Source organism: Cottoperca gobio, chromosome 17 (assembly GCF_900634415.1).
Source record: "Cottoperca gobio chromosome 17, fCotGob3.1, whole genome shotgun sequence".
Lineage (NCBI taxonomy): Eukaryota > Metazoa > Chordata > Actinopteri > Perciformes > Bovichtidae > Cottoperca > Cottoperca gobio.
The window spans coordinates 10,857,251-10,881,655 of record NC_041371.1 but is presented as its reverse complement, the minus strand read 5'-3'; the positions used below and the strand labels follow the sequence as shown (position 1 = coordinate 10,881,655).

The 24,405-nt window shown below is 40.2% G+C and overlaps 1 protein-coding gene across 7 annotated transcripts; it reads right to left on the bottom strand.

Moving 5' to 3' along the window:
- Positions 1–443: 443 nt before the first annotated feature.
- Positions 444–24,306, bottom strand: LOC115021972 (oxysterol-binding protein-related protein 1-like). 7 transcript variants are annotated; one of them, XM_029452726.1, is made up of 30 exons: positions 24,271–24,306; positions 22,197–22,258; positions 20,113–20,288; positions 19,939–20,024; positions 19,769–19,843; positions 19,447–19,558; positions 19,277–19,362; positions 18,355–18,499; positions 18,093–18,160; positions 17,343–17,387; positions 16,977–17,050; positions 16,654–16,717; positions 16,392–16,493; positions 16,173–16,298; positions 16,004–16,082; positions 15,424–15,530; positions 9,983–10,151; positions 8,570–8,762; positions 6,730–6,805; positions 5,816–5,950; positions 5,463–5,560; positions 4,242–4,424; positions 4,041–4,148; positions 3,653–3,742; positions 3,346–3,472; positions 3,130–3,246; positions 2,360–2,483; positions 2,157–2,247; positions 2,022–2,042; positions 444–1,763 (listed from the first exon to the last, which is right to left on the bottom strand). In XM_029452726.1, exons 3-30 carry the CDS (start codon positions 20,234–20,236, stop codon positions 1,661–1,663), a joined length of 2,928 nt encoding a protein of 975 aa, XP_029308586.1. In that variant the 5' UTR covers positions 20,237–20,288; positions 22,197–22,258; positions 24,271–24,306; the 3' UTR covers positions 444–1,660. The 7 variants fall into 7 exon arrangements, with proteins under 7 accessions (XP_029308586.1, XP_029308585.1, XP_029308588.1 ...); XM_029452725.1 differs by having other exon boundaries at positions 22,197–22,316; positions 24,271–24,304; XM_029452728.1 differs by lacking the exon at positions 22,197–22,258 and having other exon boundaries at positions 24,271–24,289.
- Between the last annotated feature and the right edge of the window lie 99 nt (positions 24,307–24,405).

Here is a 24,405-nt window from a genome sequence, read left to right as displayed (position 1 = left end):
AATTAATATTGTAAAAAGGAATATGGTTGTATCCACTTTACTCGATTTAGGTGTATAAGATAAATGCACATACTACATTGTACAACATAACTCTACTCTAAGTCTACCCTCAATGATAAGGGGGATGGACAACATATTAGGAACACCTAAGAAATAATAAATAACCATGTCTGGTTATTGCCAGTAATTTAACTGGATTTTTCTGACCCCCCCCCCCCTTGGGATCCAAGAATGAGATGGTAAATAACTAAAATAGGACGGCCAAGCCAAGTTTTATGACTGGGCGCCAGGTGCATCATAAGTAGGACATGGCTCATGGTAGACCAGGCAGTGAGGTTAACACTACATAGTAAAAATATCTCATCCTCATGTGACACTTTGTGACCTAATAATAAAAGACACGTGATCTTAAAATGAAAGCAAATCACACAAAAACAAGAAAGTTCAATCAACATTAAGCTTTTATTTAGCAACAATAGAAATTCTGTTTTGATACGCAAAAGAGTGATGACCGACAAAACCCCAAAAACACGCAGCAGCTATCCACAACATGAAGGGAATATTCAGTGCTCGATTGTGAAGGAGGTAAGGCTTGCATAGTTATAGTGATGTACATGCATTTATTGTGATAGTTGGATTTCAAATAGATCAGGAACATAGCGTATTTTACTTAACTATGGCAAGACTTTTACACACACACACACACACACACACACACACATCTATAAGTGCAGATCCAGCGTCCCTGCTTTAGTATAGTTAGAAAAAGGTGCTACAGTACTGTGTCCAGAGAGTCAGGTAGACTTTAGACTGTTAGTCTCAATACACATCTATACAGTACATAGTTTAGGGCTTAATAATATTACATTTTTAAACATTTCATTATTCAAAGTTTTATTGTTGTGGTACTGGCCACAATTCTTGTTGGATGTGGTAACAATTTACCTGCCATCATCTTTACAGAGAAACGGGGATGCAGCTAAAAGCTAGACAGAGATTTACAATCGATTGCAGCAGACTGCAAACAAGCTGTTAAATGAGTTAAATGACATGCACCATTCATTCGGCTACAAAGTGAAAACAAAGATAAATGTTTCCAAATGCTCCCGTTTGCAGACTTTGTACTGCATTATAGTATGCATGCACAAGTAGAATCAGTGTCGAGAGTTAAAGGTCTAATCGATGAGCTCAGGATGGATCGTGCACTCCTTTGTAGCGGTTTGTAGCCTCGTGTGTCTCTGCACACAAGCTGAGGAGTAAAATGTTTCCACATCCCGCAGGAATTATAGACAAAACTACTTACAACAAAACCAAGGTTGCTGTTTAAACACTCCATCTATCTTAATGTACACATCTATATATATATATATATATATATAAATACATTCTAGTTACATGCCTATACCGTACTTAAGTGGACAAGGACCACAATAAATAAGCAAAAGACAATTTTTGTGCTTCATTGTTGACACATCTATTGAAGAATATGCCTCTGGTGTTCACTCAGTGTTTTACGGCCTTTTGACGGCTTAAACAAGTTTCATATTTTCTCAACCTCTACCTGCTGTTCTGTAACAACTCCATGACTTTGTTGCATGTGCTAGGGAACCCTTGCACCCTAGTCATCCATGTGTATGGTATTTGTGTGCATTTCTTCTTATTAGTAGATGTCAGGCAGGTGAGTGTAGTTCCTGTCCCAGTAGCCTTTTAAGGAGAGCCAGTCCTGAGCTTTGGTGTGAGGGTTAGGTCCTTGCTGAAACCACCTGCGGAGTTGTAACAACGAGAAGGTCTATTTAATAGGAATACAGCACTTGGGGATAACTCAGAGATATTAAAGAATCACAGACAAATCAAACACACACACACATACACACAAAAAGCACATGTTGCTAGTTGCTTCCTTGACAAATGCATTAAATAACACACAGTTGTAGTTGAGCATTTTGTCCTGAGGAGGGCAGTGTCGTGCAGCACTTCACAACACAGAAAAAAAATCAAGATGGAAAAGCTTTGGAACAAACCTTGGGCCAAGGGCGGCGTTTCTTCTCAATCATAGTAAAGGGGACGGCATATTTGATAACACAAGACAATAGGGAGGCAATTAGTAAAACAAATGAGCAACAGGGAAATGTCAGTGCATCATATTACTCACTAACCTTGTTTTGCATTCATCTGTTGATTTGGTGCGATTTTTTCGGGCCATTCTCTGTTTTTCCTCAAGTCTCTTCTTCTCTGCACTTGCCAAATCTATAAAAAAAAAAACATAAAGGCACATATTTAGAAACCTGGATACCGCCAAAGATGGTATTTAAAGGTGATGTGTTATAACAGGGACTCAAATCAAAGTCATGCAATTTACCTATATCTCCATTCTCCATAGCGCAAATGTCAGGTCTGAGGCGACTGTCTGTTGGGGGAGTAACTCCCTCCATGCTCTTCTCCTGCTCATTTAGGTGCATGGCGAATGTGGAGAATGCATAGAACTGCCAGAGAGAGAATTAAATTACTACAACTTTTCAACTGTGAGGATGAGAAGCAACGTACAAGGGTTCATACACATTTTCTCCATTTCTAAATTCCATACTTTTCTAGACTCAAATTTTCGGACCTCTTGGTAGATTTTTCAGACTAATTAGTCGAATCTAATCTACTAATAGCTAGATGTTGATTATGTATATAAATGGTTTTGAAATCCGATGGTCAACATGCATGTTACATTCTGACTAAATATGCATTGGAACCCTGTAAAAATGTTTTTTTTAAAAGTCTTAGTATAGTATTAAAAAAAAAGAAGAAAACCAAAAGACATGTCATAAACATGTCAGTATAGCATGTCATATATAAGATATTGTATAGCATGTCAAATACTGTCATAAATGTCATAGTATGCAATTAAAATGTCAAGAGTCCTATGTCAAAAAAAACAACTCAGAAATAAATCATAATATAGCATGTCGTAAAAAGTCTTAGAAAAGTAAGTCTAAATATTACTAAAAATGCATTCCCATACATTCCACACTGCGTGAGAACCCTGAACAAAAGACCACACTACGTCATCTTAAGCTATTATACCCGATTTAGTCTTTTTTAAATGTACATGTTGATCTCCATCTACCCCTCTTCTCGTACCTTGGCTGAGTTGTCTGGCCGTGGCGTTATCTTCCAGATGAGCTCACTGCCTGGGATGACCTGGACCGTCTCAGCGTCAGGGGGAGGCATCTCTTCTGGCTCCTCATCCACACTGCTCTGGGGCCACAGAGATACACACATACACACACACACACACACACATAAGTTTTGGAGGCAGAACACCGGTGACTTTGAAAGCAGTAAAAAACTTAATACCTGTTTATTTCCCTTCTTTTCATCCGCATTCTTTTTGTCAATCTTTTTGTGGGCATCAAAGGTAGCGGGGTCTACTGTGTATAGGCATTCGGTCCATTTGCCATATATTGCACAGAGCTTCTTTTTGCTGCGAACATACAGAGAACAAATGTTAATAAAACACAGCGTGTGATATAAACTGGTTAAATCACATAAGACGCAAAGTAAATGACAATGTAGTAATGTATGACACACTCACATTGCTTTCAAGCAATATTAAACAAGAGATAAATAATGAAATTATTCATAGTTAAATAAAGGAAGATACCTTTTATCTAAGATGTATCCCTCCACTTTATGGAGCTCTTTCCCAAAGAGGCCACAGGGCTTGAACATCATGCTGCATCTCTCTCCGGTCCTGCCACACAATGACAGAGTACTTACTAATTCTCTTTCTCTATTCTCCTTCTGCTAGCTGAGTGTTTAAAACATTAATTATCCTGCTCTTCTATTCTAATGGCAACTGTCCCAGTTCTGCACCCATTATCAATAAACTGAATCTCAAAGTAGATCAACACCCCCACTGTAGAGCGCAGAAGAAGAAAAAAAGAGATTCATGCACTCCAGTCTCTGTGCATGCAAATGCACCAGTGGAGACTTAATTAGCAGACAAACAGACACACAGAACAGTACACAGAGAAGGGAATTTCTATTACTTGTGATTGATTACTTCCACACTGCCGTACTGCTCAATCCAAAGCTGACCAACAATGATGTTGTGGACACAACAGGTGGGGTTTGTCCAGGTGTAGGCTTCATTATATCTGCAAAAAAAGCAAAAAAAAAGTTAAAGATGACTAAAAGATGACACTTCCTCCAAAAAGGAATCAGGGCAGACTTGCAAACGGTGCACTCACTTGGGCAGCTCCAGTGTGAGGAGTCCCTTGGGCTCCGCCTCTATACTCTTTCCCCAAAACTTGAGTTTGGGGTAGATGGAGCCGTGGAAGACGAAATCCTCTTTGAGGCCCTCAGCGTGAAAGGCGCTGACTGGAGGGTGATGGCTTACTTGCTCTGACACCCACCGGAAGCCCAGATCGTCTCTGATGGAGAACAGGGACATGTTTGGTATTGCATTATGGGATAAATTTTACTAACTGCAAAAGGTTTTGTGTACAGGTGAGCTCATTAAACATATTTGTGCGTTTAAAGCAGGGGTGGGGAACGTCTGGCCTCCGGGCCTTATACCATTTGATCCGGCACTCGAGGTAAAAAAAATCCACTAGCAAAAAAAACTAGACGGCAATATTTTAAACGGGCGACTGACTGTTTTTCCTGGCCAAGGTCAGGGTCCTTAAACACAACACGAGCGGAACGTGTCCTCACGTGGTCACGTCATGTCAAACTTCAATATAAAACGAGACGGTCATTGACATCAGTGAACGCAGCGTGGCGAGTGTAAACAAGAGAAAGGTGGATGCGGAATGTCGCACTTTCCAGGAGAAATGGACGAACGATTATTTCTTTGTGGAAGTAAAAGGCCAGTGGGCCTAGTTTGTGTGGACGTACTTGCGGTGAATAAAAATAATCTCGAGCGTCATTACAGCACGAAACATGCCAAACAGCACGAGCTGAGAGGACGAGTGCGTTTGGATAAAGTTAACGCTCTTCGGCGGAGTTTGGCCCAACGAGGGAACATGGACAGATAGAGAGGTAGACCACCACACCAAGAACAGACTATTCCATCACTGCCATGTGCAATATTCACTTTATTTTATATCAACCACTTGGTACTTATATTATTTTTTATTCTATTTATTTATTTATTTATTTATTGTGTACTGCCTTTTTACTTCATATGTTCTTTTGCTATGACAAGATACATGTCCCCATTGTGGGACTAATGAAGGATTGTTTTCTGATAAAACAGAAAGATGCATGGATAAAAAAGTTACTTTTTTGCATTTAGCATAAAAGAAAGGTGAAATGAATGGGCTGTGTCTTAAAAAACATTTTGCAGTAGTTATGAGTTTAATAATTAGTACGGCCCTCGAGGGATGTTGTAAAAAAAAAAATGGCCCTTGATAGGAAAAAGGTTCCCCACCCCTGGTTTAAAGGTACTAATAAGTCCACTAGCCTACCTGATGAGCTCATAGGTCTCCCCCAGTAGTGGGTTGAAGGGTTTTCCAGTCCTCTCCCACTGCGATGCTACAGCTGACACAGCAAATGCTGCAACACACTACAGAGCGTTGTTGTATTAAAACCTAATTACAGGTAACTAATTCAATAATGATAGAAAATCTAAAATAGTTATTGACATACCACCGTTTTATTCTAAAAGACACCAATAGCACTAAATGAAACAATGATACAGTACTTGATGAAGTTAGAAAGTACTATTTGACTTAATGACATTATGTGACCTTGCATGAGAAGAATAATGACATCACTGTAAGATGTTTGTTTTTATTTAAGTAAACTTTGCATTACGTACCTTCATCCTCTCAACAGAGTCTGTTGCAGCGTTGGCCTGGTGGATAAGGTAGGTGTGCTCCATGTATTCCGATAACCGCTGGAGGAAACTCAGGGGCTCATTAAAAACCACAGGCATGGCAATCTTTGACAACTCCTGAAAAAGATGTTGGAGAAGATAAAAGAAACAGAAAAAACAGAGTATTGCATGGGCAGTGGAGTGTGTGTGGTGTGGTGTGTGTGTGTGTGTGTGGTGTGTTTATACCACTGTATTATTAGGTATAGCTCTAAAATCTAATACAATTCAATACAGACAGAGCTACATCCCAATCTTTGCAAAGCATCGGTGTGTATAAATCATTGACACGTTTATATAAAGTTAAAAACATGTAAACAAGTAGTTTTTCCACAGCTCAATTCAGTGTTTTGGTCGTGTTGCCAACTGACACTATTCTAACATTCAACTGTAATATCTGCAACAATTATATTTTGCTTTACATGCACGCAAAAAACAAATGCAGTAGTTCACAATATAAGAAAAGATAATTAACAGTTCTTAATTCAACAACCTCGTGACTGAACTCTTCAAGGAACTTTGTGCATACTTCATGTGTGTCTGTATATCTGTCTGCCCACTGAATTGCGTATGCATGAATCATTAGACACATTTAATTGGGGAATAAAACATTAATAGACATTATTAAATGTAACTAAATCCAGGCAGGGGCTGGGTGAGGACTAAGCTCACTTAGGACTCCAAGACACCGATACTAATGACTTTTTTTCCAAAAGCCATAAATTAAGGAGGAAGTGCAGAAACTCATTTATTACAATTACCCAACTTTTAGTTAGGTCATTTTTACAATACCTCCATTCAGCATTACTTTTCTCCCAACAGTAATTTGAAGCCCTTAAATAAAAAGGGTCTGTTCTCACCATGCCAATGCATTTCTTCAGGATACTCCAGATGCTGACGTCATTCCTGGAGAACATGGGAGCCGGTAGAGATGTTCTGTAGGACGGCATTATAAAAAGAGAGCGAGAAGTACGGTCAACTATGAGAGAGAAAAGTCTCCTCCACACTCAAAATCATTTACTTTTCTCATATGGCACTAAGGACAAATCCAATACCCATTATTGGGAAAACCAAACATTAAAACAATTGATATTTTGCTTGCGCTGTTTAAACGCTGCATAACAGACAACATAGCTTGAACCATCATTTGGGTAAAAAGTCATTTGACACCTGTAAGCTAATGAGCTTTCAGCTGCTCTGGTCAAGCCTCATGCAATACTCATGAATGGATGTACAACTGCATGTGTGTTGGCTTTCAAGCTCTTTTGTTGTTCTGCATATGAAGCTTGGTTCAAAAACTGTTTTTACTTAAAAAGATAATTACATTTGCAAAACATTTAGATTAATTACGATTCAACTTTCTCCGTTTTAACACACACACACACACACACACACACACACACACACACACACACACACACACACACACACACACACACACACACACACACTTTCCTACATCCTTTTAAATGGAGCCTTTGCTGCTTGACTAAATCTGGACTGTGTCGTTACTGAGAGTTTATCTTCCAGCCTCGCCAGCAGCTGTAGTGAGGACTGTTTTACAGGTATGCTTGCTGAAGGCAGATGGTGTCCTTGTTTAAAACTGAGTGCAGAAGCAACTACACAAATAAAAGCCATTACTTCAGCTAAATAAACAGCGAGGTAGGGAGTGAGGGGGTGTTGCTCCATCTGTAGGATAAGCAGCCCAGTGATGCATGGCAGACTCTGCTTCTGGCCTAGTTTGTGTTTCACCAGCCTCGGCTCCAAAATGTGAAACTGAAACACAAGCCGGAAAGTAAAGGCCGGACTTCATATACAGGTGAACATGCTAAATCAATACGTTGAAGCATGCGCATCTCACAGCCAACGGTCTGTGGTTGAGCTACTTCAGTCTTCAAATTATTTGGACAACCAACAACTACGCCTATCTCCAGGCAACCAAAGACAGGTGTATCTTTGAATGACGAGTGTAATTCCAAATAAACAGACACCTCATAAATCTTTAATGCACAACACACACACACACACACACACACACACACACACACACACACACACACACACGAGTCTACACAGCCAGCCAGCCAGTCCCCTTTCCTCCAACTCCTACTCCGAGCCAGCACTTGCTGAATTATTCATGGCTCACTTGTTGGATTAAGGAAGAGAGGCCAAGCCAGAATCAGCAGCCACCAAAATGAAAGAGATTGTCAAATCTTCACGAAAAAACAAATGAAAAAAATAAAAACCCACCCCTCACCAAACAGGCGCTATGTTGATTATGCGCTTGGAGAGTTGGGATGTGTCAGGCAAAAACAAAAACAGGCTATTCTCTGTGGATTGGGTGCTCAAACAAAAACACCTGACTACAAAAACAGAGCGGAGTGGAAAGCTGGTATCTCATTACACCAACATTTACCGGCCTATCCTCTTGCTGACTGAGACGTGCATAGTAAAAAGTCACATGTATGACATTTATTTCAGATGCTCATCATTTTAAAATGTATATACACACTCCTGAATCCGGCTACTGCAAGCTGTGAATCTCACCCTAAACGAAGCCTTGCACATAATAAAACAGTACTACAACAATAGGTTGTCTGAAGAGCACTTAGCATGGCTGTCAGTACATCTCCACTCGTCCCTTTGCCACCATTTAAAGCCAGTAAACAAGCATGACATCATAACTGGAGCATGTCCCACCTTTGCTTCTCGACTCCATTGTGCTGGGCAGATTGGTTGCCATGGTTACCCTCCCCTGACATTCCGGTAGGCCCCCTGAGTGCGCCGGGATGGCGGAGGCTGCTGAGAAGGGGGGCGTCTCTCCCTTCGTCCTCTTCACAGGAGGGACTGGCCACAGACAGGAAGTCGCTCACCGAGAGCTCCGACTCCGACTCTGTTGGATGACGACAGGGAGCAGATGCCAGGTCATGCCAAACACTCGCACACACGGACGTACGTACATACATGCAGGTTTGAGTGGCCGGCACAGAAAGCCGCAGTAGTCTGTCCACGAACAAGCACTTGTGCTCGAGTTCCTCTCTAACTTCCCCCTCCCTGCTGCCAGCCAAACCCCAGCAGAGGATTGTGTTCCAATGAGAGGCCACACACAGGCTTCATTTCCTCCAACATTGTTTGCTCTGTGCTTGCTGGATGCTACTACTCCTCCCCTGTCAGTGACATTACAGAGACTGTCACTTGCGTAAAGGGGAGGAGAGAATAGTGTGTATTGACACAAATTTCAGTTGTGCAGCTGCATGTGGAAATACATATGTACATACTGAGCATAGAGTCTACAGGCAGAGTGTTTCTGGCTAGTAGATAACTCATCTATGAATAATGCAATGATTCCCGAGATGGACTGGTCACAAACATGTTGTAGGAGGAAGTATAGTGTAAATAATCGCCATGGCGACGAGGCTTTTGTGTACACAAAGAAGCAAACTTTTTACGACCCATTTTTCCTACAGACTTTTTGAGGATTCAAATACTGTACATGGCAAACATACAGTGCAGTAAACACTGTTGAAATATATCAGAGACAGACGGAGTGGACGTCAGTGTAGAGCTGTATTTCTTAACCAGGCTTATTATTATGTAAATGATGCGAGAACCAAAAACTGAAGCAGTTCAATACTAGAACAAAAGGCCAAGTTATATTTATATTCAGTGTTACTCAAAAAGGTGTCGTCTTATCCTCGAGGACAAATGCCTTACTCATAAAACATTTCAAAAGCATATTTTCTTAAGTTTAAAATCGTGCCATCTTTGCAAGCTTGCACTCTTCTTCCCAGCCCTGCTTCTTCGGGCTTTACTGCAGGCAGTCGTCAAACAGCAGAATAGTAGGAAAGCAACAGCAGGAATGTGTGTCGCGTCGCCTGCATGATTTAAACAAATCCAGGACCGACTTGTAAAAGCATTACTAGAGCGCTACTCTAAGTGAAGCTCTGCAATGGGAGAAATGAGCCCAGCTCAAGGAACAATGTTGGTTTCAGATAATGTTTAAGAAACTGTACGAAGAACAAGATGTACTGTACTGATGTACTGATCTTGTGTAACCCCAGTGATGATATTCACTTCTCTACTTCAGTATCTGTCCACCTAGAGTCTGCTGACCTGACACAGCATCATAGAAGTCATCTGAAGTGAGGGTACTGAGGGTAGACGACCTCCTGCTCTTACACAAGGACTGCTCGAGCTCGTGGTGTTCAGTTGCCAATGTCTGCAGAGCCTCTGTCAGAGCTTTGTTTTTCTCCTCCTCCTGCTCTAACTTCAGGCTCCACACCTGCAAACACAGGACCACCAGACACATAAAACACACACACACATCAGAGACAAGGTCAAGTAAATGATGATATGCTCACATGTATTTTTGATTCAACATGTGTACAGTACATAGACAGTATGGAAAATCTGGACAATTTGTGATTGACTGGTGGCTTGATTGATTTGAAGGCATTGATCTGCTTCCGTAGCTGCGTGTGTGTGTGTGTATGTGTGTGCGCGTCTTTTGTGGTTCTGATGGCAGGTCATTGTTCTAACCCTGACGACATATCTGGTTTCCTCCATTCGGAACCAAACACTCCAGTCTCTGACCGGATCGAGTGTCCCTTCAGGGCAACCTGAACCAGGCCACTGTGCGACAGACCAGATCAGTGTTTCCTATTGTCTAACGCTGTTGTTGTTCGTCCTTCGCTAACTAAACAAAACACAGGCAACTCAACCAAAATCCAAAGATTGTTACTAAAATATTACATGGAATAAAATAATGGCTATAAAACAAAAATATATAAATAAATATAAATATTAAAAAAGGACATTTACACATTCAATGTTTTGAATACAGATGCAGACAAAATAAAACCTTCACAAAGCAAGGAAAGTAATAAATAAAGCTCATATAACTGGAGCAAAGCCTCCGTGGTTTAAACACACTGCTCGAGTCACCTTGGGGAATGCAGCGGAGAGAAACAGGAGCTTGTAAATCACACTATAAATCTGAGACTGCAAAGCAGAGCAAATGTCTTCCATTGAAGACGAAAAGTTCATCCTCATCTCCTATACTGCCTCAAGTATCATCAGTCGTGTGCACAGCCATGCACAAAGAAACACCTGTCAGAGCATCTGCTGATGTGCTCAAGGTGGGTTAGAATTCATGCTTGTAACCAATAGTATCTGTGGCTCATCAATTCCCCTCCCAGGTATGTTGCTATGACCAACAACAATGTTTCAGTGATGGAGAATATTTGATGTCGTCAACAAGGTCGACTCAAGATGTTTGGATCTGTGATGAACAAATGTGAACAGACCCTAGACTCTACAAATGTGTTTAAATTGTGCTCATTTTGGAAATGACTTTTAAAAATCATAAAGATAGATATGAACAATATGTGTGTGTGTGGATCACATGGATGCATGAGGCAGTGAAACACTGACTGACATATTAACCAATTTGCTGATTGTTTTTTTGTTTTTTCCACCGCTGCCTGTCCCGCTCTTGGTAATGAATATTGATCGATTCCAATGCACGCATAGTTGACCCCGAGCACCCCAATATCAGCTAAGGGTTAATTATGTAAATACGTGTACGTTTAAAATAATACATTTTATTTATAAGCGCACTTTTCATTTGAATAAACAAAACTCAAAAGTGCTACAGAGTAAAAATCATGAAGCAGAATATCAAAAACCATCAGAATAAAAACATGAGGTAGACAGACAAGGCAACGGACGGATGGTTAAAGTCTAGCAAAAGGCTCTGTTAAAAAGATGGGTTTTTAGGCCTGATTTAAAAGCATCCACAGTCTGTGGTGTCCTCAGATGGTCAGGGAGAGCATAATGTTAATCTCATTTCTTTTGTGCCCTAGATGTGACTTCCTTAAAACATACAGTACAGAAAAGGTGAGAATGATTCACGTGCAGCGATATGCAGATCACAACTCTGGACATAACATTTCAAGCTAACTTAAGTTTATCGGAACTGAAGCGTTCATAACCCTGCTACGCATCACCTCATTTCTACACATACACACATCTATTGTAAAACACACACTCACACTAAAGTTATCCATGAGCGCTTTTTATATAGCTGTGTTCTAAAAGTCTCATTTTCTCTCATAAGCAGCTTTGTTCACACGAGGTTCGACAGCTCCCTGGCACCTGCTGTCAAAGAAAGACTTCCCACCTGCTGTCATGTCATACTCGGCTGCATGTTCAGCCCCTGTAGCTCATGTTCTGTGTGGAAATTGAAATACAGTATCAGTGTTGGTGTTCAATTATTATTTGAGAAATCCACAAAACTCTCTGTGGTCTTAACTCCCACTGTGAGATATGTCCTTCCATACAGATATAGAAAAAGTCTGAGAAAGAAATATGTGGCTAATGCTGAGGAAAACATACATCTAGTGAACATCAGTATTACCCTTCTGTTCTGAAATGTTTGTACAAATCTACCAATCAACACACTCTGGCTAATGAGATCAATTTCACATATGTGCCAGAAAAGACATCCTTGCAAGCCCCCAATTAATTCAAGCCTCTTCTTAAATGTATGGTTGTAAAAGTAAATGAGCTCGCTGTTCAGGAGCCTGTGTTAACGCTTCCTGTCCCAGGCACTTGGCTTAAGAGCCCTTCCAGGAACATAACACTTTGTTGTGTAACTATCCCAGCCAGCTCTTTCATTTCTCACAGCATCCTCTCGACTGAGCACAAACAGCGCTATTTTAAGCCCTGCTGAGGCGGTGTGCAGTAGCTGTTGCTGGAGCCTGGGAGGGAAGCGTCTCCTTAGCCAACACCCCAAAGGGTAGCGCTTTCACTTTGTTCGAAAATTTCTCTCCTGAGGCCAAGCAGATCTCAGAGCCAACGTTGTTATGGCACTATAAAGTACTCTGTGACCAACTGCATTTGTCAAACTGCACTTAACATGATGGCTGCGAGCAACTCAAACTATTTTAAATTGAGCGTGACGCGAGTACCGGTAAAGCCCAAAGATGCAGTACCAACTCATTTTTATTAAAAATGCTCCCAAGTATCTCTCTGTACATCTACACAAAGGTCAGACTCCCAAAAGATAAGGTGGAATATAAACTTCCAGAACTTGTATGACCCGAGAAAGACGGAAAGTCAGTGAAGGGACCAACATGAACATTTAGCTGTGCCCAGTGAAGTCTCTCCTGGGTGAGAGATGACAGTCAGCAGGTCAGATACCCATAATGCCATGGTTGTTTGTTTAAAGGTCAAACTGTACTTTGTGCTCTTTCCAATCCCCAAGGGTTTGAAAGGCAATCTGCTCTCTTTACAGACTGTAGATAAAAAAGTTATGAATGACAGCATAGAAAAAGAAGTGAAACTATGCTCCCACTCTCCTGCTTTTAGAGCAATACAAACTGACAGATATTCTTATCTGCGTGTCACCACTAAGTGGTTTCACGCTGTAAGCCTCCATTTGTTTTCTTGACAGGTGTGGAAGCCTGCTGCCTGAGAACCCCCAAAGAAAGGTTGGGCTCATAAATCTGTGTTGTGTGCATAAAAGTTAGCAGCACAGATCTCTCCACTTTAAATGTCGTAAAGTCACCAACCAGTCATACTGTGCCCCGCATGCACACTATAAATGTGGCACTCTCACTGGCATACTTTATTTCTGCAGCTGCTGCTGAAATGGGTCAGACCACAAATACTCTGCCGAAGGGTAACAGTGCAATTGCTTTGAATCATGCTTCTCTATTTTACATCTGCCCGGACAAAGTACAAGTGCAACAGCACGTAAGTACTGTACGTTATGTACCGTAGACAACAAATGTGGAAGTGGCAGCAACAAAAAGGCATCTGGGGCCGGATAATGAGAACGTGGGATTAGAGTTAATACTGCCTAACACTGCCAATCTCAGCAGTGTAGGAAACATAATCCAGTTAGTACATGTAGTAGAACCAGTTTAGCATGAGATCACTAGATGTAACATGCTTGTCAAGACACTTCTTTCTTATTATACTAATCTAAATGAATAGAAATTAATTTAGTGTCCTTTGTTATGACACTTGCAATGCTTCTTGGGTGATGAAGGCTGCAATAAATGTGCTCAGGCTCCCTGTGATAACAGTGCCGGGTTATTCCCTGTGACAGGACAGCAGCTGTTGCCAATTCATCCTAAAATAATGTGGTTTACAATGTACACATCACTGTGTAAACATGCTGCAGTTGGGCATTGTTGTGCAGTGTTATATATCCAGCTGACTTCCAAAGCAGCATTTGACTGTATCTGATGGGACATTAATTCAGTTATCTTCACCTTATTATACAAATCCACACACGCATATCCACAGACACAGGAGTTCTTAATCTCCATATTATTACAATCTTAATTCCCGTTTTTGCCAGTGGTTTAACAAGACAAGAGCTGCAGTACACACCATGCAATAACCAGCAATCTGTAGACACAGTCTCAGCATTTCAGTGTGGTATTTTGACAGAGTGCCAATTTCAAATTATTTTGTAAATAGAAAAAAAGAGGGGGAGACCAATTTGTGAATTCTTAATTCAGGTGCTACATTACAGTGGAATACAAAAGAACAAGAAGAGCGTTGAAAGAAACTGCAATCTTTATCTCAAAAGCTTAACATTGAGTAAGATAATATAAAATAAGTCCTCATTGTAACTCATCTATCCCTCTCTATGCTCTTACTTTGCCAGAATTCATTACATTGCGAGATGATCTCAGTAAAAAGATTCAATGAGCAGTGTAACGCTCAGTACAACTTCACACATGCTGAATTTAGATCATTAGATACATGAGGATGACTTATGCCTATTGATGAATAGCATTCACTTAATATGCCACCGCTTCCGACCAACAACACACTAAAAACGTCAGATTTGATCCAATCTATGTCAAACTTCCAACTCTTCACGCTACAGTAAGTCATCCGGGACCAGCCCACTGCAAACACAGCCAGTTGCTTAGCTGACAATAAAAAATAAAAATAAAAAAGCTGAGATACAAGAAGAACAACTGTTTGGTTTGTACCTGTGTAGATACTGGACGAGAGTGCCGTCGCCGTCTCCTCTTTCTCCTGCGCTCGGATGCTCTGGCATGTGAAAGTGTGCCTGCGAGCGTGTATTTTCACTGTGTGAGGGTGAACGCATGCATCTCCAGCTGAGCCTGTGAATATGCACGCGCTTCAGTTCCCTCGCTCAATGCACAGCCCTTCCCTAGAGCGGGAGTGTGTGGATCCAAGTACAAGGGTGTGTGTCTACACTGATCTGCAAGCTGAATGCAGACCTAAGCATAAAAGCGGATCCTGTCTACGTCCTTCCTACAGACATGCCAGTGATTACCACACTGTTCCATTACTCCACCCCAAGGGCACAGCCCAGCCACTGGGACAGGTGGACAGGGACACACACAAACGTCCAACCTGATTGGTATGAGGTGATCTCTCGCACACGCACACGCTTTTTATAGTTTAAGGTTTTAGCTGCATTTCATTCTGTGTGAGGAATGGTATGATTGTGACCAATATAGCCCAATCCCCTAAAGGCCATGATGTAGATGTGTCCCTACCTCCTGCTGTTTTGAAAGCAGTTCAAGGCACAGATGGAGAGCAGAACAGGTTTCACCGGAGAGCTCACTGGTATCTTTGGCTTTCAGTAGAAGAGGGGCAGACAATACTTTCGAAATAGAAAAAGAACATGTTTAGTGCAGATGTATGAATTGGGCTTTTTATTATGAGTCATCATTTAGTCTCCAAAAATAATGCACAGTGAGGTCTTCAAATTGGTGGTTTTGTCTGACCAACAATCCACACACCAAACATTTGCAATGCACATTGAAATTAAACAAAAAAAAAACCATAACATTCTCACATCTGAGAAGCAGGACCGGAAGATGTTGTAATGTTTCAAAAATAACACCAATTAAAAAGGATCAGGGGTTAGGCCACTCTGTCAACCAGCCATAATGCTTGTGACACTTCATATCCAAGCCATGTCCACTTGTGACCCCTTCATTACAGGCTGTGCATATCTATAAACTTAAGAGGTCTAGAGCAGGGAGTCACAATTCATTTTCTGTCCATTGACTAAATAATCAATTTACCAACCTCTTCAGCACTAGTATAACATTATCAAAGGTTACCACCTACCACAATTCTCCTCGTTTTTCACCATCGATAGAAATATTGACACTTCACTCTCCAATTTGTGCTGTGAAGCGTTGGCTGCCTGCAGGAGCACAAGGCAAGAGAGACACTTATACATTGGAATCCTCCCAACTAACTAGCACTACCTTCCCACTGTCACCTAATAATACACCTGAAGGGCTTGAGACAGATTCCTCTCCGTTACGTCACCATAACCATCTGCAGCGTTGATTATCTCTTCTTGGGTGCAGTGGTGAGTGCCAAAGGATGAATGTGCCTCAAAAGCATCCAACCATCTCTAAGAGGACAAATATCAGAAACATTTATGAATGTTGTGCACCCTTGCAGATACACTATATAGCAACAGCATAGAATGTGAATCTCATCTCACTTTTCTTGTTGCCACTGAATCTGTCTTTGAGGGGACCTTAAAATAATGTACAGTGTCATCAAGGCACCTGAGCGTGAAGAAGCAGTGATCCCATGGTTTGACCTAGAATGACAACATTAAATTACTTACAAACAAGCTCACTGCACTGAGTGTCAAACATCATCATGCCACAATGTAAACACAATTGAAACATCCAAGGACATCCTTGTATAGTCATGAATGTTAAATCGATTACAATGAGCCTCTGTCCTCGACTACTTACTGTGCAGTAGGCTTGTGTTAGAGACTTACAGCCCTGTTTTCTGACACCAGCCAGTGCATTAGCCCTGGAAAAAGAAACAGATGAGAAAGCACCTGGACACAAACTGTATAAGATAAAACAGCAGTAATTTACCTAAAGTACACATGTAGTCACTCTTCCAGTATTCACTGAATGCTTAGGAAATATATATATATATATATATATATATATATATATATATATATATATATATATATATATATATATATATATAATATATATATATATATATATATATATATATAAAAGCTTAAGAAAACTGTATACATATAAAGTTATCTCACTGTCTGGAGTACCAGGAGAGACTTCCATCCTCAATTATCACCCAGTGGGATCGCCATCCAAGAAAGCGGGAACTCTGTCAGGGACACATGAAGTAATAACAGTAACAATAACATATCAATGTAGAATTATATCAGATGTAGAGGGTTAGAAGGTTTTGTTTTTTTTCCACACAGACATTAAATACAAAAAAAAGATTAATAAAAAAATAAAGGCTCTGAGGGGACTTTTTGTGTATAATAATAATAATGATGATATTGTGTCGAGTAACAGGAAAAAAGTCAAGTCTATACCATCAAATGTGTCTGAACAAAATCATTGTCTGACATATTGGGAGTCGAAAAGAATACACTTCAACATCTGGGTACCTTCCAAAGAGGGCCTTCAATCTTCTGCACCACACTGCTCACATCCTTTGTGGGGAAAAAGTAATAATTCTGTGACTTGTGTACAGACAGAGGCTGATTGACAGCCTTGAAGAAGAGTGTTTGTTGATACCAGAAACACTCAACTCAGTTTTGTATTACAGTAAAACCTACATAGTTTCAGAGGTAAATAATATACATTTTATTTTACCTAATAGCCAAACACTTAGCCTGTTTTTCTTCTTCACAAGGACTATGCAATGCTCTGCATTGAAGCTGTGCCAGACTTATATTAGACATTTAAGCAAAAGCAAGGACTGCTGACTTGCAAAGGCTTGTTCTCCAGAGCCACACAATTGAACACAGAGATGTGGGAAAGGAGAAAGTGAAAAAAAATAGTTGTGCGCACCTACATTTTAGCCAGGGGCAAGATAGAAAAAGAGTGAAAATGCAAACATTCAATAAGTGATTATGCTGCTAGACACACAGAGTTTTGAATTTCAGTGCACAATTTGCCCACGAAGAGCCCAATAATACAATGTTTAATCTTCTGGGAAACATGAATGAATTTTTCCTAACTAGATTTTAGCCCAATGTTTGTGATAGAGAAGAGGCCAAAGGATGACTCAAACATTAGGAACCATCCTTTGTGGACCATGACTCAAATACTAAATTAAATACTGATTTAGTTTGACAGAGCGACATACTTAATGACCCCGACTCACAGTACATACCTGCATTACCTGCACTTACCTTGTCTCGCTGCGCTGCTAGAATAAGTCTCAGTTCATCACTGCGGATCAGGTCTAATGCAGTCTGGTCTGCAACAGTCAGCCATACAATAAATTATCATGCAATACTCAGGGACAAAACTAGCAAAACATACTGTATATCAAATGTGTATTCTTTAAAAACAAATTGAGACTCTAAAATCACCATTATAAATGTAATTACACTAAAAATACATTAGTCATTAGTCAGAATAATAAAGAGGTGACATAGTTAAGTGATATACCATTGTTGTTTTTAGTACTGGGGCTGGCTCCAGACATGAGCAGCTTTATAATGCACTGCTTCTGCCCCCTGTAGGCTGCACAGTGTAAGGGTGTATTCCCAACAGAGTCCCTGCAGTGAATATCTGGAGCTTCTTTTCCACTGAGCTGTTGAACAACAGAAGACAACAATGATTTTTTACCTCTTTAAACACGTCTAACCGAGTGTTCACCTTAAGCCAGTAACACAATACACAGAAAAAAGGAGAAATTATAATCCTGATTTGGTTTTCTTGAGAATCTGCTTTGTCTGTTAAACAGGTCAGGTCATTATCAATCAAGCAAATTCTATTTATATAGCCCAATATCACAAGTTAGGGGGCTTTACAGACTGTACAGCATACGACAACCTCTGTTCTTAAACCATTGCAGCGCACAGGGAACAACTCCCCAAAAAGAGACCCAACCATTAACGGTGGGGGAAAAAATGGAAGAAACCTCAAGGAGAGCAACTGAGGAGGGATCCCTCTCCCAGGACGGACAGACGTACAATAGATGTCGTGTGTACAGAATAAACAACATAATACAATTACAACACAGACAATCCTGATGACCAAAATGATTACGTTTAACATATATGATAAAGATAGATCTTGGAGGATGTCAAAAAGCTTCTAGGTGCCGCCAACAATAGGAAAGAGTTATTTTGTTTGTTGCTGTCTAGGATTCAAACTTGCCACTTCCTGTCTAAGCATCACACAGGTCAGACACTTCGCAAACATGTTGGACTTTTGCGACTTGAATCACAACAACCCTGCACCCTGCAGCTTGTGCCTTTCAATCCTGTGAAAGACAACTGTTTAATGTGAATCATTCTTTAAGTAAGAAAGATGCTGTCAAGTGTAATATATTCTGCATAGTTCTTAGAAAAGGTCAGATGCTAACCAGTTTAGACAGAGTGGAGATGTCCCCCTCTCTGGCTGCTTCCAGGAGCTTCTTCTCCCGCTGCCTTCTCTCTCTTCTCTCTGCAGCTGCACAAATCAAACACTATTTGAGAACAAAGACAGCTGATCTACAGTAATGAGAAGGCATCGGCAATTTTAAAAAATAAATACCCTCCAGCATTGTAATGATTTCATCATCCTCTGTAACATCTTTAGGGATTTGAGCTGTTCCGTTGATTATGTTGGAACAGGCATCATACCGCAGCAGCAACAGAACAATCTCCTTTAAGCAAAGAAAAAATAAATAACTGACCCTCATTTGTGAGCTCAATGGCTTCAATGGGAAAATGGAAAATATTTGGTGGAGTCTGTGGCAGTGGTACCACAACCAGTAAAGGTGGTAGTTTGGCTGACAAAAAGGTACATCTGCTACAAAGCAGACAGCATTTTCATTATAGTAAATGGGCAGGGAAGGACTTCTGTGTTTGTTTACCTTTCTTCCAGTATAGGCTGCTTGGTGTAGAGGTGTGTCTCCCATGTTAGTCTGCAAATTTGCATCAGCACCTGCCTGCAAATACGTTCAAAGTAGTACATTTCACTGGCTGCAAATATGTACTATAAGTCTACAGACATAATATACAGAGTAATATGAACAACTCTCACCTTGAGTAACTCCTCCACAGCATCCCTGTGTCCAAAGTAACAGGCCAGGTGGAGGGGTGTCCATCCTGAGCTGGCTTTAGACCTGGCTACAGTGACAGACAGGAACATAAACACTCTCCTAGCGAACCTATAGTCGTGCTAGTCGGCGGCTAATGGCGTCTTCTTTTCACTTACATCTGTAGTTGATGTTGAGGGAGCTGCTTTGGTTGATTCTCGAGTGAAGGAGCCTCTGGATATGAGAACAACTGCCCTCCTTAGCGTAGAGGAGAAGCTTTTCCTCAAGTGTGTCTGCCTCCATCACCACTTGACTTATGTTGGCCCACTAATAAAGCTAATGCAACGGCAATTAGCTGTGCAATATATTGGAGATAAAAAGCTTATTATTAAACAGAAGCAAACACAACCAGTAAAGGTGAACAGAGCTTCTCGACAGTAAATGAACGTCTGTATGAACAATTGTAATTACATGTGTAGTCACTAGTTTGTTTACCTTAGCTAGCCTGTTTAACGTTACTTTTTAGCCTGACTGTGGAGGGGAACTAAAACCAACAACACCACATTCCCAAAGGGTAGGCTATGGAGCTAATTTACCTGAACAAATTAACTTAACGTGAACAAGAAAGAGATAACAACTTCAGACTTACAGGGAAGCATTTTTTTTTACTTTTACAACAACCAACTTTCGCAGCCTGTTCACCAACACTTCTCAGCCGAAATGTGATCATGTCAAACAGCTGACAGCCGTTGAGCCATCACGTGACCAGGCAGCAGCTACACGGGCGCGTGGGCCGCATAAGAACATTCATTTAAAAAATGTTATGTGTGGTAAGTCACAAAATGTAATAACAAAAAAAATCCATAGTAGGCTAGAGTATATCATAAACATATTTCATAAACAAATCATATTATAGTTTATGTCGTAAAAAGTGTGAGAAAAATGGCTGCAGTATGTCATAAAAGTATTTTATTTTTAAAAAGTCATAATACTGTATGTCATTAAAAAAACACGCCATAATAGTTAAATTGTTGTCGCCTATGTTATAAAAAGTATTTTAGTATAATGTTTTAATCATAATTGTCATTAATATTGGCAAATCAAGTCATATTGGCGGGTGTTATTTAAACACTAATCTGCTACATTGATCCTTAGCTAACCTTCTTCCTACTGCCAACTTTGGTAGGAAACTGAGTAAGAAGACACTGCTGGGTCCGGAGTGATTGTCTGTCGAATTTTAAACTTAAAACGTACTGTAGGTTGGGAAGGTTTACGCTTTGTTTGTTAAATCTGGTAACACAAGGTTTAAAGGCCCTGCACACTCACTCAATTACACAATTAATCTGGCTCATTAGTCCTGTAGACAGGTTAAATTCAGGTGGCGCTATGCTGGGAAACACTGCTATCCAAGAGATCTAAGACACGTAACATCAACAACCAAGGCTGTAATTAAATCCCCACATTTATCACATTATCTTAAACACTTATTGGATTTGCAGTGAATATTATATCTATAACAGTATTGTGATGAAAACAAAAGTTAAGGTTAATGTTAACTACCTACACTGTCTGTGTCAAACATTTATTACACTTTCTGGTTCAGATTTGATCTTTCAACAAGTAATGCTGCTTAACATTTTTGGTGCATTCCTTTGTTTTCACTTCTAATAAATCGGTTTACACAACTGAGCTAAACTGAGTATTGGTTCATCCTGGTAAATCATTGGACTGCTTGTGTTGCTTGTGCCATACAGTGCTACTTCCGATGAATTCTAGCAATTCCACTTTGTTTCCAGATGTCGACATTTAAGCTACACTGATGAGAATAGAACTGTATCATAAACATAAAATATACTTACCCTTCAAATCACTTGAAAATAATATTCCAAGTATATGCTACTTTATAGCCACATTATAAATGAAATCCTCTCACATGTCATGACACACAACATCCAATATTTCCAAATAAACGGTCTTTTGAATTTAGTTGGTCTTGATTTCATAGTGGTAATCTCATTTAACAAGCAGTGCCCACTTCTTCTTTTGTACACTAGATGGAAGTATTTGCTGCACCAGCTGATGTCCGCACATGTTAAAGCTGTGCTTATTTCCTAAGCTTCTGTCAGAGAAATGGTAGTATGTTTGGGCAATAAACACACAGAAACCTGCACATCACAGACACATTTTCACTACATCAAACTGAAGCCTCAGACATTTTTATGAAGGTCTATTCTGAGTGTGTGGCTTTGAAGGCCCTGCTTACTTCAAGCAATTAGGTCCCCTGAGGTTGGTGCATATTTGACAGAGCGGGTGATGGAAGTCATGCTGTAATGAAGGTACAGTAGGTGTCAGGGAGGACTTCAAAGATGAGTTACTTAGTCACCTGTGAGAAGAGAGATGTCTTTTTGAGAGGCTGTGTTAACCAGGAATCGATCACAGGCTAGGCTAATACCCGATAGAGCTGCAAGTGGTAGACAAAATAAGATAAACACCCAATGGGAAAGGACTTAAATGCTGAAGCAACTAAATCCCTTGCACAAACAATGCCACAGAGCATTGAGTTTGGACAGCAAACAAACATTTGTCAGCTGTGAAATAAGTCTGTAAATTAGCCCTTTGTTAAGTGAGTTTTCAAAGTACCATTTGACAACAAACACAGCTCCAAAGAGGCCAACTCAGTGGTGCCTAATGTGCAGATGCATTCATCAGAACACATGGGGAATTAAGGGAAACAAGTCTAAGAAATCATGGTGGGTATGCCAAACGAGTCAAATGAGATATGTCAGAGAAATGTTTTTGTACTTTATACGGTGCTTTGACATCTTTGTAGTAAATATATGTTTGCAAAAATAATTTTGTTATTTCAATGTTAAAGTCCTTATCATATCACCACATCATTTGGAATTTTCTAAATATTTTCAACCAGGCCCCACTCACAGACAGTAGATTTGACGGTTTTGCAAAAAGCAACCATTGACAAAAACAGCAATGTTTTGCTTTGTTGATTCTAAGCATCATTATCTTTTTTATAATATAATGACTCTTGAGCCAAAATGATGTTGCAGACTATTAGGGAGAACATGTGCTCAATCTTAGCTCTCTCACCTGTTTACACAGACAAGGTCATGTGGACCGCACCATGCTGGGGAAAGAAAAAGCCATTTCACAGCTTCCTTTTAAATTTTAAGTGTACATATCTGACTGTTGGTTCAAATTAGTGCCATGCTCTTGCTCTAATGCTGTTGAACGACAATGGAGAAATGCATCATGGGTCAAAGGTGGTCTTTTCAAGTCATTACGGTTGAGCTGATCATAATTTGCTTTACGTTTAAGGGATGTCTGTATTGATCTTATTGCAATTACTGCTACCACTTGAACTTCAACACCTAAATAAAACCTTCTCAATGGGAGGAATGAAAGCAGGTTCTCTCTTTGTTCCTCAGTAACAATAGCCTCTACATTTTATTTGTTAGCATATAGTGTCAGTCCGTATTTATGGTTATATATTTAATCATAATGGCTGGGAAGGTATGGAAACACAGGCCTTAATCAAAGCATATGCATCAAATCAGGTCTGGTGAGGGAAAGAAGTGCACTGGGCTAGTTCTTGCTAATTAGCATGGCAATTATTGTAAGCTGTCACAGTTCTTAAGCAACAGGGTGGACTGTGTGTGCTCCAGAGCGTAATCCCTCACAAATTACAAGATAATGGAGGCAAAGAGAGGCCATTGCTTCAAAAGGAACCAGGAGATAAAAACCCCAGCAGGGACATTTTAGGGACTGGCAGGGAGAGAGACGGCGAGCGAGGGAAAGGTAGGGGAAAGAAGTACAGCATGTATTCCTTTCACATAGAGCTGTCAGAATAGGAGAGGCTTATTTGACTGCATAGTAAAGGGATTGGCTTCAAAGCAATCAGATCTGATTTTTGTTTTTCCTTTTGACGCATTTACGGTAATTGTAAATCGTATTTTGAAAGATTATAGCCATAACAAATCACTTTTGATTCTCCTACATTTCATAGTGTACAGCATGAGCTCTGTGTATGGTTCGGCTAATAATCACAGATCAATAGGCCTTCTCTCTCCTTGAGTCCAACATGTGGAGTGTTTACCTGTGGTGCAAAACACACTAGTAAAAGCCTATTCTAACTTATAAGGAGCTGCTGTTCATTTCTTATCAAGACACAATAAAAGATAATTGCAGAGATGTCAGAAAGCACTTTGCAGGATTACATTCTGCTGCAGCATGTCTGATATAAAGCATATAATTGCACTTCCATTATACATTCAGCATGATAGTATATATACCGTTTAACTTAAGTAGGTTTTGTGCCTTACCTTTAAACACTCTTCACACCCACACAGGTGTTTCCACTTCTGACTAATTACTGACTGGTTGAAGTTGTGTGAAGCCTTGCTGTAATTACATGATGTCACCAACCTTCATGAACCAATAAGAATGCTTTAGGTTAG

What these genes read in the sequence shown, in the direction of transcription:
- LOC115021972 (XM_029452726.1), bottom strand. Translation starts at nt 20,236, where the DNA reads ATGGAGGCAGACACACTTGAGGAAAAGCTTCTCCTCTACGCTAAGGAG. An exon ending in ACTCTGTTGAGAGGATGAAG is followed by an intron (nt 5,561 to 5,815) that starts GTACGTAATGCA and finishes AACGCTCTGTAG; the next exon opens with TGTGTTGCAGCATTTGCTGT. An exon ending in GAGACCTATGAGCTCATCAG is followed by an intron (nt 4,425 to 5,462) that starts GTAGGCTAGTGG and finishes GTTCTCCATCAG; the next exon opens with AGACGATCTGGGCTTCCGGT.